This window comes from Mya arenaria, chromosome 8, assembly GCF_026914265.1.
Source record: "Mya arenaria isolate MELC-2E11 chromosome 8, ASM2691426v1".
Lineage (NCBI taxonomy): Eukaryota > Metazoa > Mollusca > Bivalvia > Myida > Myidae > Mya > Mya arenaria.
Genome location: NC_069129.1, coordinates 39,952,046 through 39,964,277, shown reverse-complemented (window position 1 = coordinate 39,964,277; position 12,232 = coordinate 39,952,046). Strand labels below are relative to the sequence as shown.

The window sequence follows — 12,232 nt, the reverse complement described above, 5'->3', positions numbered from 1 at the left end:
ACTTAGTTCATTGTTTTGAGTAATTCTTGCTCCTTTTTTTCAGTTCCAATAACATGTACATCGGCTGATGATAAACATTGAATTATATTAGGTAATCATAGGAAAAATATCAAGTTCTACTGCATTTGTTTTGAACTTTTAATTTATATCAACATTTCTATGTATTTTCTTTTAAAAAAACAACAACAACAGTATAATATGTATTCATCTAAACAGACTAAACTGATAGAATTTAATGCTTTGAGCTTCCCACCTGTATGTGTTGTCTGTCTCTTTTTCGCTGTAATATAAAGGAGTGCTATTAAATAACTTGAAGAATCATTCATGTAAAGTATTTTAAAGTACATCTCAATTTATACAACACAGTGACAACATATGTATATTGAAAATTTATATAAATATTTATAAATATGAAAAAATTAAGAATCAGGAAAGCTAGCGGTGTTCTTTATTGTGCATTCCCAATGATAAAACATTTTATTTTTGCACAAATGTCAAAAAACTACCAAGTTAATTTAATTAAAAACTATTCTTAAAGATAAATTATTTAAAAAATGGCCCCAAACAGTGTTTTATTATCACATTCTGTTATGCTTACTAAGTCTGTTCTTGTTTATTTTCAAAGCATTCTGGTTTATTCTTGAATGCGTTTAGAAGTAAAGTTATTTATATGAAAAAAACAATGTTGGATTATTGCATAAATGATTGCAAATTCATAGCAAAGTCAAACTCAAAGCCAGACTTAGTAGGATGTCCGATTTTATTGGCCAGGTTTTTGAGTCATCTTAATTTGTTAGAAAAAATGTAATAAATTAAAGTACAATAGCATCTTACAGTAAATGTAACATTGTACAAGAGCACAATTCGTTACTTATCTATTGAACATCAGCGCTAAATAACCAATAAATTCCATATTAAATATCGATAAGGAAACTGTCTGCAATTTCCTTCGAAATCTCCATTGTGAAGAGTAAATCGATTATAGGTTACACCCAACTAATCATTCAGAATTACGAAGTATAAGAGAAACATTGTTTAACTCCATTTAAAGGCGAACTATATGCTTAAGGGATTGGTATCACATGATGTTATGCACGTTTTTTTTTGTATATGCGTAAGATAATACCGATAAGACACCATTAGTTGCAAAACCTTAAGGTCGCATATGGCAGGCAAGACACGAGCTATCTTGGGACACTATATTGGGACGACCTAAGGTCAAATTCATGACTGTAATCTTAGATAAGAGTCTAGAAGAGATAAGACAAGGCAATGCTAACATGCATCTGTGTCAGACAATTATCTGCAAGTTGATTATTGGAAATAATTAGTACACAGTGACCGCACACAAGTCCACATCACAATTAGAATAGAACAAAACGTATAAGATGTACCAGTCCGATTTGATTAAATTAAAGATAAGGTCAAACTAATAGAAGTTCTAAAGAAATATTCAAATGAAAAAGAATGAAACTAAAATATATTTTAATTGTATAAATTCATATATGCTTAACATCGCGTATTTCTAGTTATTGAATTAAAATATGTCCGATTACAAAGTCATTAAATACTAGTAGTTTATCTGTAACTAATTTCAACAAATATGTATAATAGGTATACTACGTTAAACTATTTATATAAACTGTGACATTTAAACGGTGTGTCACCGATTTATTTTACCGCAGTCACTATAATAGTCCAACGCATATTTAACATATCCTTTTTAATGGCATTTCCCATATCTGGCTTGCACACATATAAACATATGATCACATATGCGTTTTTCATGCAATAACCCAATTATCTCATCGTAAAAAATAAAGAACTAGTACCTGAGGCCCTTGCCAGGATGGCAAGAGCGGCAAGGAAAGCTACCGAAAGTAGCTTCATATTCCTTGTCGTCGAAAGTCGAAATGTAGCTTGATGGTCCCTGCAGGCTATTAAATACGTCCCAGTGACGTCGAGATACGCCTACCGATGTCATCTGAGGACACCAAAAAGGGGCCATGGTGTACAATAAGGTTCAAAGCCAGTCCTGCTTCTTATCATTAGCATTAACGCCATGTTCTGTTAGGAGTGTTTGATTGTCTGTACTCATTGTGCAGAACTCTCGGTATGAGCTCTGTAACCTTTTGGTGCAGGATATAGTTCATGCTTTACAAGTTAATCGAATTTATTCGAAGGGAACGACGTAGATTGTAGGAATAAGTTACATGAGTTTGTCATACAGGTACTAGAATTGACTTATTGTAGCCTATAATTAAGCAGATCATCAATTATGACGTCACGGCCCAATTTATGAAGCGTACACCAACAACAAAAATAGGGTGCACGACCTGACCAGAGGCGATGAAATATTGATATAAGTTGTTTTTATATTTTGACATGTTTCCAAGGTTTAATTTCAAAGGCAGTTCCGTAAATTATAACGAGGTAGCTAGGTTAGCATGTAGTTGTTGTGATAACGGTAAAACAATTGATTCACTAATATGCAAAAGAATAAAATTAATCAATGTGTACTGGTCTAAACTTTCAAAATAGCTAGAACGTGCTTCATGAGATATCTTCAATCAAAGAAAGCACATGCCAGTTTTTATTGATTTTATAGTAAATGTTTCCCTTAGGCCACTTATTTTGTAAAATGTAAATAATATATGATAGTTTGCATATAAATATTTAGATTTTTCTTTCTTGTTTGAAAATTAAAGTAAGTCTATTTTGTGTACTGATAAAAGATGGCATCAACTTTGCACAACTCCTGAGGACATTTTGTTTTGGCGAGGGTTTCTTTCTTAAATTTAAGTTACGGCTATTTATATAGATTGACAATCCCATTCATAATTGCACCAAGATGTTTGTACATGTGCATTATAACTGCAAGTAGTAGATGATTTAAACTGCATGTATAGTGATTTTAACCAGGTGGTATTTATCAACTTATGTTGACCCATTGGGCATTTTCGAGAAAAGTTCTGAATTTTGTCCCTCGCGAAAAAAACACCACAACTCACATTTCTCCTGATCATATAAAGTTCAGTGTTTGGTGTTCTTAACTTTTGTACGGACGATATTTTTGCAACGGTATTTTAATGTTGAAATATAAACTTTTATATAGTTTAGATGTTCAAATGACTGGATTTCAAATTAATATAAGTAGACTACAATGATAGAATTTTCCATTCACTCCACAGCCTGTACCAGTAACCTTACTCACATAAAACTTATACAATTCTGTATGAGTTTTAAGCTATGTTTAAGTGCTTTTGTGGCTAGCATTATACTTTTAGACACAATTTTAACTGAAATCCTCTTAAACTTGGTGAGAATTTTGCTAGGTAAACATTTATGTTTTCTTACTCGTAATGTTCATAATAAATCATAAACAAATATATTCAAATGAGCGCCTTTATCAATATCTTTGTTTTAAAAAGTGATCTTTATTCGGTCTGCGACATGTTTCTTAGGCTAATGCAACTGTTATAAAATAAGCCAAGTCGTTCCCATGGTGCCAAATCTATACTTCGCTTATCTGAAACACAGATATGGGACATTGCAGTCACTGCATGTATGTCCATTCATATTCTTCATGGTAGAATGTTATTTACGTCATGAAACTTATTTTGATGATATATATATATATATATACGCAATTATATGTGATTCGATCGAGTGTTTGCACTAGCGGATCCAGTGCCAAACTTTGCTTGTAGCCCCTGGATCAGGAACCGAGGAAAATAGGCGCTTAACGTACAGGCGTTAATAAAACCTAACTGTCCTATTTTTATCGGTCCCTAGACCACATGCCATAATTAAGCTGCGCAGCCCATGGTCTAGCTGTTTCCGTGAAATGGCATAATAACAAATTCAATACATTTTACATTTGTTTAGAAACTAAACTTGTTGCAAACCGTACTCTTGATAGAAAAATTCTGAATATTCGAAAGAAGCTTGGTCAATATCTACATGTACCTAGTAATTTTAACGCAAATCCGTTTGATCGAAATATGCAGTTACTAGTTACTACAGTTCCACGTACCCACCACAGCAACCATTTTTGCAGACGTTTACGTTTCTTATGCAATTACCATGTAGTATGCATTTGACAGGGTCATAGGAATGGTTATGTCAGCGATAACAAATTTATGACCTGTGACCTGCTGACTTCTTTTCAACGATAGACCTTGACATTGACAGATGCAATTCGTATCTTACGGATGCTCAAGATCTAAAGAACGATAAAACAATGTTGGCAATTACCTTGACATTTATTTACATGCAAAGTGATGACTTCTGATCAAATGATAACGAAAACAAAACAAGTATAGCAATAAATAAAATCGATTTATACTGACACGTGTTATGTATGGCAATGAAACACACTAATGAAAGAAAATCAAACAAATGTTATTGTCGAGAGAAAATGATATTATCGTTAAGCTTAAGTTAATCCCGACCGTTAATGTCTTGCACACCAGGGATTTTAGAGGGGATCTCTGTGCACACTACCATCTTTCACAGTTTTATAAGTCCGCCGTCTCCGAAGCAAACAAACGAAGTTATTATTGAAGAAACAGTTTCGACACAATGCAAGCCTTACAGATGTTGTGACGGTAGTATTTTCACAATAACGCTTTAAATATTGTCAATAAAAAAGTATACTGTTTTAACAGATCATCAAGATACTTTCTTGTTTTCTTCCTCTGCAATACTGTCTTCCAAAAACCCGCTGTCCAGACTTATTTCAGTCCCGTTTAAATCCGTATCCTTCTCTGCTTTCCGTGTCTCCAAACGAACTTCGAAGTGTTTTCCATACGTAAAATCTACGAGATCGGCACTATCCTGACTTGTGTTGTCAAATGTTACATCAGAACTATCCTGTAGGACATTTCCAACTATGACACCGTTTTGTTCATGAACACTCACATTCACAGCTATCGCACTAACGTTCAGTTCACTTACTTCATGGTCATCTTCATCATCGTAGAGCGAGAAATCAAAATCAGAATAATCCAGTTCGGAGTCAGAAAGGTCATATTCTTCGTCGTCATAATAGATCGAGTCATCCTCATCTTCTTCCATTTCAAACCGTTCATGCTCCTGCTGTATTTTTTTTCGTAACTCCACTATATGGTCCGCTTTTTTGCTGGCGTACGCATAATACATGTTCCTTATGCCTTCCATCACAGCAATTCGCACGCGCAACGTATATCTCATGGCTCGTGCATGCTCTTTCATGGCGAAATCGTACCGCACTTGAAGGTCCGAAAGCTGTCTGTTGAGAACAATTATTTGATTGCAAGCTTTTCGGAAACATTTTTCTGCTTCTGTAATTTGCTCGAGCAAACTTTCGAATAATTCGGACATACTTAAGAAGCTTATTTGTGTCTTTAGGTCAAAACTGTATTCCGGTTGTTTCAACAGTGACGGTCACACGAATGATTTAAATGTGCCTGTCATCTTCAGTATCTTTAAGCAATAACCAATCACACATTTTCAAATTTCCGTCTTTTCCCGTGAACCAATCAAAGCGCTCGGTATCCTTTTGAACATTTTCGCGTGGCGATGAACGCCTGCGGGGATGTTTTATCGCAGAAAGACACCATAGGTATTTATGGTCTTTACGCCTTAGTGTCAAAGGGATTTTGAAAATCTTGGCTTGGCATATGTTTTCCTGCGAATGAAGTGTTTAAGTACGCACTTCAATAGTGGACAAGTTGGCACTCTTGATCTTATAACAAATGGCACATGTGCTTATATTTGAAAACTTATTCAGAGAACCAGTATCCCGATGGCACGTAGACCTTTTCAGACGTCACTAAAAATGCTACATCCCGTTGCGAATCCATTTCGACTATAAAAAAAAATCAGAGAAAAGAAAAAAAACTTAGACATTATTTTTAATCGTTTGAATAGTACAGGTTTTATCTATGAATATGATTAACGTACTGTCTAAATCGTTGAACAGTACAAATGCAATGCTATTATAATTCTTGGGGTATTAAAACGCAAATATTTTTAGTCAATTACAGTATATCAGGATGATATAGGTTTGATTTTGTTATAAACTTTTATTTACCGTTGTTTCGGTACAGGATAATGATTATTTAAAAAACATTTTAAAATAGTTAACTGTATAAAACATGTGTAAATTTATGTTACATTTTTTTTAATTAAACTGAAATATCATTAACTAAAATAACATAATTTGTTCTTTTACAATTAAAAACATAGAGAAACGAGCAAAAGTATTGCATGAATGGTAAGGGGAGAAAAAAATACACAAGATATGAAAAGTTCAATCCTTTATCTTAAAAAAAATATATGACTAAATAGCTAATGAAAATCAGGAAAAGAGTTCCGCGACGCGTCAAACGGAATAAGTTCTTTTAGCATGAAAATATTACAACAAAATGTCCATAATTCCGAACTTAAAAAATCCATAACTTTACTTTCAGTTAAGATATTTTCACAATTTAAACAGTTCTGTAAATGTTTTTAAACTCTTTCTGTATGTGTTATTTTCTGACATGTAAATTAACTTTAAAAAAAGTCTGATGTTGCTATAATTAAAATGGAATATAATACAATTTACTCTACGATACTGTTGTAAAATATATATAATTATTTACATATTTTAGTTTAATTATTTGGAATAGATTTTATTAATAATTGAAACCATTGATTTACAATGTGTTGATCGGAACAATGAAATCATAGATTCAATAAACTTTCTTCCTTGTCATAAATTACGTAAACTGTAGACTTTTATTTAAAACGATTAAACAATTAATACCAGTTAATGGCCCATAAATGTTCAAAAGGGCCATGACTAATTTATGACCATTGCACATTTATTGTATTTAACAACAACCCTGGGGTAAAACACCTTTTTCTATGTGCGTGTGACATCTTTGAAAGCGCCTCAACAATTCAGCGTTGATAGGTTTTAATTTGAAACATTATCAAATATCCTGAGGAGAAATTGTGTGAATGTTGTAACAAGATATACAAGATATATACAAATTGATGTTAATCTATCATCCTTATCTCGGAGGAGACGCCTATCATCTAAAATGTAAATACTAGACAGATAATAGCGCAAACCCGTTACTTCCGGGGTTTTATAATAAATACCGGATAACAGAGGATTCCTTTAATGCAATTGCGAAAATGCCACCATATGTTGAAGCCACGGAGCCGAAATTCAATATTAAATGATTATGCATCTCTTTGAAAAGCATCTATAAACGAGTCCACGTAGTCATATTTACATGTACCTTGTCATTTTTACCTTTTGAAACACACACACACACACACACACACACGCACGCACGCACGCACGCACGCACGCACGCACGCACGCACACACACACACACAACAACATCATGTAGATGTACGACCAAACTCGCTTTAACCTTTGAATTTATATCTCTTTCTGTTTCCCCCCTCCTCCCCCCCCCCCTTCTCTCTCTCTTTCTCTCTCTCTCTCTCTCTCTCTCTCTCTCTCTCTCTCTCTCTCTCTCTCTCTCTCTCTCGTTTTAAATTTGTATTATATGATCATAAGTGTACGATTCTTAATACTACATTAAATTAAAAAGCAAACAATGTATAGCCTGTGATATCAATAATTAGCACTCTCTCCTTTTCTTTTTTGAAAACAACAACAACAACAACAAGAACTCACAAAGTCAATGACGTCATTACAACAGATTGAAAGTTTGGACACGTATCAGGATCAAGCGTTTCGATGATCGAGATACGGCATCCCCTGCACATTGAATCTATATAGGGAACGCCTCATTAAATGGAAGTCAGTCAATGGTCAATGCCATAACACTATGCTGGACATAAGCTGAACTTGTTGTGGCGTTGGAGTGTAAGTTGGTCACTACGTAGTAGGTATAACAACAGATATAAAGAGGTGTCGTCATTCAAAATGTTCTTTCTCGATCCAAAGAACGGTATAAACGATTAAAAATCATGCGCAAATAGAACACGTTTTTATGCAAAATCAATAAAGTGCATACCACTTTCGTTTTTATATACATTTATAAAACGTATTTTGGCGGGAAATTTTAAATACTTGAAAACGGTCATGAGGACGGGGACAGTCCGATGATTTGATTCATCAGATGTACTTGGAGTGTACTAGTAATTTTGACAAGCCAGTTTCGCATGGTCAACTAAACAGATCATACATTTTTTTAGAAGATTATACTGTTTGATCACGTTACATGATGATACATACACATGCTAGTCCTGAAACAAATTTAGGCCAAAAAGACTAAGAAACATATGTTGCTATACTTAACTTATTTAAAAATCTCATAAAATACTTGTATACTAACATAATCGTTTAAAATAATAAGGTTATCTTAATATCAAGTAAATAATTAAAAAAGATTTTTTAAAACATTAAGCCATATCATTACTTAATGGATATTATTTATATGCAAATTTGAAGAATAAAGAACTTTGGATTTATTCAATTGATATACTATTGGGACCTCTAGTATTAGTATGCAAATAGCTGATTTAGTTATATGCTACAATTTCATTCATGAAACAAGTATGAACTACACTGCGTCGCATAGTAACACACTTGATAAGACAGAACCAGTTTGACTGGCTGATGACTTTTCTCAACGGACTTTCTTATCTTCCTGGTTGGCACACACAACGCAGAATGGACGCAAATAGACATCAATGGGAACGGCTTTGTCCTACTTATTTGACATGTTTGCACATCCCTTCTGTATTTGCCGGCACGTGCACGTCTAGATGGGGGTGCGGACTCCATATAATGTCGTTAATGTTATGAATTTAGATTATTATTTATTTATGTATGAGTTTAGACGTAGAGATGTGGCCAGTAGATATATACCTTCAAGCAATATTGCTTTGATACGTTAAATAAAAGTTCCTATGTATACAGGTAAACAACTGAAAAATACTAAAGAATATGAAGTACATAGATAACATTTAGCCGAAAATCTCTTTGCATCCACTTCGAATTCTGACAGGTAGATATGCGAAATATTTTGTTGTTTTCACAACAGTAATGCACCAGTCAATTGTAACCACGCCCCCCCCCCCCAGGTCCGGAGAATAGCGGGGACTTTGACTTACGGTCCAGCCAACCCCGGGTAAAATCTCCGTCCTGCGGGGACGTACTGATGGTCAAATCCCCGCCAAATGCCCCCGCACCCCAGGGAGCCTAGGTAAGGCAAATTCCCCGCTATATTTTGCGCGAAGACAAAACCACCGCATTCACCCGGCACTTCGGGGCCACCTAAAAGGTAAAAACACGGCCCATATTCCCAGCTATCCCCGGACCTGGGGGGGGGGGGGGGCGTGGTTACAATTGACTGGTGCATTATACTGTAGATATTGAAGATAAATTCCACAGTGTTCCATTTATTTTTGAATATATCCCAGTTAAGTTGATCTTAGAAGAAATATATAAAACTTTATCATTGTGTGTACAATGTGTTTCATTTATTGAAATGAAATGAAAATAATGGAATAATTAAACTTCCATTTTATGGAAGAAATATACCTCAGTGACATTTGATTGATAGATGCTTTAGTTCAACCTCAAATTCATATCATTTTGAATTACTCCTGTATGTTGTTGCCTAATAGTATACTACAGTAAACACGTTTGAATGGTATATGTTATACGACAGTTTAAAATGTCATACCATTGTATGCACGTTGAACAAAATATATGAAAGTATGTATATGTCTTGTAGATGATGTACGTTGTACAAGCCTTAAAGTAACACTCTTATTCAAAATCAGTCCATACAAACAAACATTTTGACTTATAAACCTTTTACTACTTACTAAATAATGCATTTATGGAAAATATTAATTACTGATAACAAGATCGTAACCGTGTATTTAATAGCAGAACACGCAAAAAATATTAAATAATTGGTGAGTGTTAAAAGATTTACTGTGATCTACTATCATCCCTTAAGGTAAAAATACCGTGTTTTCTGCACATTTCTTACAAATTAAACTTAGTATCCTTCATAAGAACCATTGTTTTCGACATTTATTAATCCTTTTTCGTATATTAAAATAATTGAATTAATTTTGGTCAATCTGATTTGGGAGTAAGAGTGCATCTTTATTAAAATGACTTATGTTCATTCATCGCAGGTCTCGCGGCGTTTTGGGTCGAAATTTACTATTTTGGCGAATACCCAATTTCTCCTTTGAATTCTAAAATTTGTTTAACGGGAGCAAGCCATAATGCAGCCATTAATGGGCGCTGACAGACCTTTATAAATTCAAAAAGAAGAAGAAAAAGAAGGTACATATGAAGCCTCAAACTATGAATGATTGATTGGCTATAGAAATGGAGCCTCCACCCCCCCACCCACCCCCCCCCCCCCCTCCCCCGACGGATGAATTGCCTGTTTTGAAATAGATAGATATCTTAGTCGATTTTAGTCGTAATTTAAAGTTTGATAAGTATTTGTGAAAAATAAACTTTATTAGCCAGTATTAAAAATGAATACCCAATTAAAGAAAAAACAATACTATTTTGACACTTATGATACAGATTTCAGATTAATGAACGGTTACGACTGAAAACCTTTAACAATAATCATCATCACGAAAGTGCTTTCTGATTCTTAACTCATTACCAATATAACGACATTGCAAATGTCTTGTAAAAAATGCAGTAAATGAACATTGCTCTAAAATAAGAAAATTTACTTAACTGTTTTATGCCTACCAGTAATAGATTACCTTAAGTCAAATATTACAAAGTATGTTTTGTTATAAAATAAATATAAATAGAAAATGAAATTTAAATTTATTTATCACGCTTTTCTGTAAAAAGAGTTGAAATTGAAATAAGGCCTTAGTCATAAAGCAACTTAAATGTTTTACTTAGTAGAATATTGCCTTTTTCTAAGCCTTATTTAAACAAAACTTATAATGATTGTACACTTTGTAAAATAAAAAAATAAAGATATAAAAGAAAATGGTCTAAATGCTAAAGTAATAGACATAATTTCGATGGAAGATAGATGTGATTTAAAATAATTGTTGCCAAAAATTAAGACAAAGGAACTGAGTTGAACCGGCTCACTGTCTGATATAACAATTGTTGAGAACTTTATTTTTGAGCAAGTTGATGTCAGTCCAAATGAAGTATTTGACAAAAACATTGCACAATTGTTAACCTCTTCTAATATGGCTGTAAACCGCTCTTCTAAAGATACAGTTGTAAACAGGCTCCAACCTTATAGAGTTCTGTAAAAGCAACTTTTATCTTTTAATAATGAATGGAGGAGCATTTATTTTCTGATAAAAAATGTTGGTAGTTTTACTTGTAAGAATGCTTCTGTGGTAGATTATATTATTGCCTCTAAAGAATGTCTTAAACTGTTTAGTCACTATGAATTTGCTGACTTTTGTCCATTGTTTTCAGACATTCACTGCCCTATTATTTTTTATTGTAAGACACTACTTGTCGAAGAATACGTCACTGGCAAAATGACAAGTGTGAAGAATTTGTAACAAACCTAGATGTGCAGAAAATAAACGATATTATAAATGTTCTTGATAGTAGCAATACTTTATTTGATAAGGTAAAAATAAATGAGGTTGTTTCAAAAATAGGAGATGTACTTACATCGTCTGCAAAAAATACTTTTGCCACTTACGACAAAGATACTAAGAAACCGATAAAGAAATACATAAAGAAAAAATGGTTTGATTACAACTGTAATAATGCCCGTAAAGAATTTCACAATAGTTAACAAAATTATACGTCTTGCAAAGCGGATATAAATAAACAACGTATGTTAAATGCTAGCAAATCATATATAAAGCAAACTATTAAAACTTCTGTTGAAAATTATAAACGTAAATTCAAGAAAGAAATTAGAAACATGCAGAGTAAATCTCCAAAAGATTATTGGAAATATGTAAATAGTTTAAATAACAAATCTCCAAATGCATCTGTTGACGAAGAAGTGTTTTTTGAATTTCTTTAATAATTTGAACGCTACAAATAGCGAAAATGTTGAAGAACCTATTGCAGACTTCCCAGATGTTGATGTATTACATAGTTTAGATAACAGCATTACCAAATCAGAAGTTACAAAAGCTATTGATAAGTTGAAAAATAATAAAGCCTGTGGTCAAGATCAAATAGCAAATGAATACATTAAATCAACGCGTCATATTTTTTATTGATGTCTA

The 12,232-nt window shown here is 33.3% G+C and overlaps 1 protein-coding gene across 1 annotated transcript in view; it reads right to left on the bottom strand.

The window, feature by feature from the left end:
- The window catches only part of LOC128242675 (mucin-2-like), a 52,766-nt gene extending 50,868 nt beyond the window's left edge, over nt 1-1,898 (bottom strand). Inside the window, exons 1-2 of the mRNA XM_052959921.1 lie at nt 1,833-1,898; nt 254-280 (exon numbers count right to left, since the gene is read on the bottom strand). Coding sequence (XP_052815881.1) covers nt 254-280; nt 1,833-1,890 — 85 coding nt within the window. The 5' untranslated portion in view covers nt 1,891-1,898. The remainder of the gene's footprint in view (nt 1-253; nt 281-1,832) is intronic.
- Between the last annotated feature and the right edge of the window lie 10,334 nt (nt 1,899-12,232).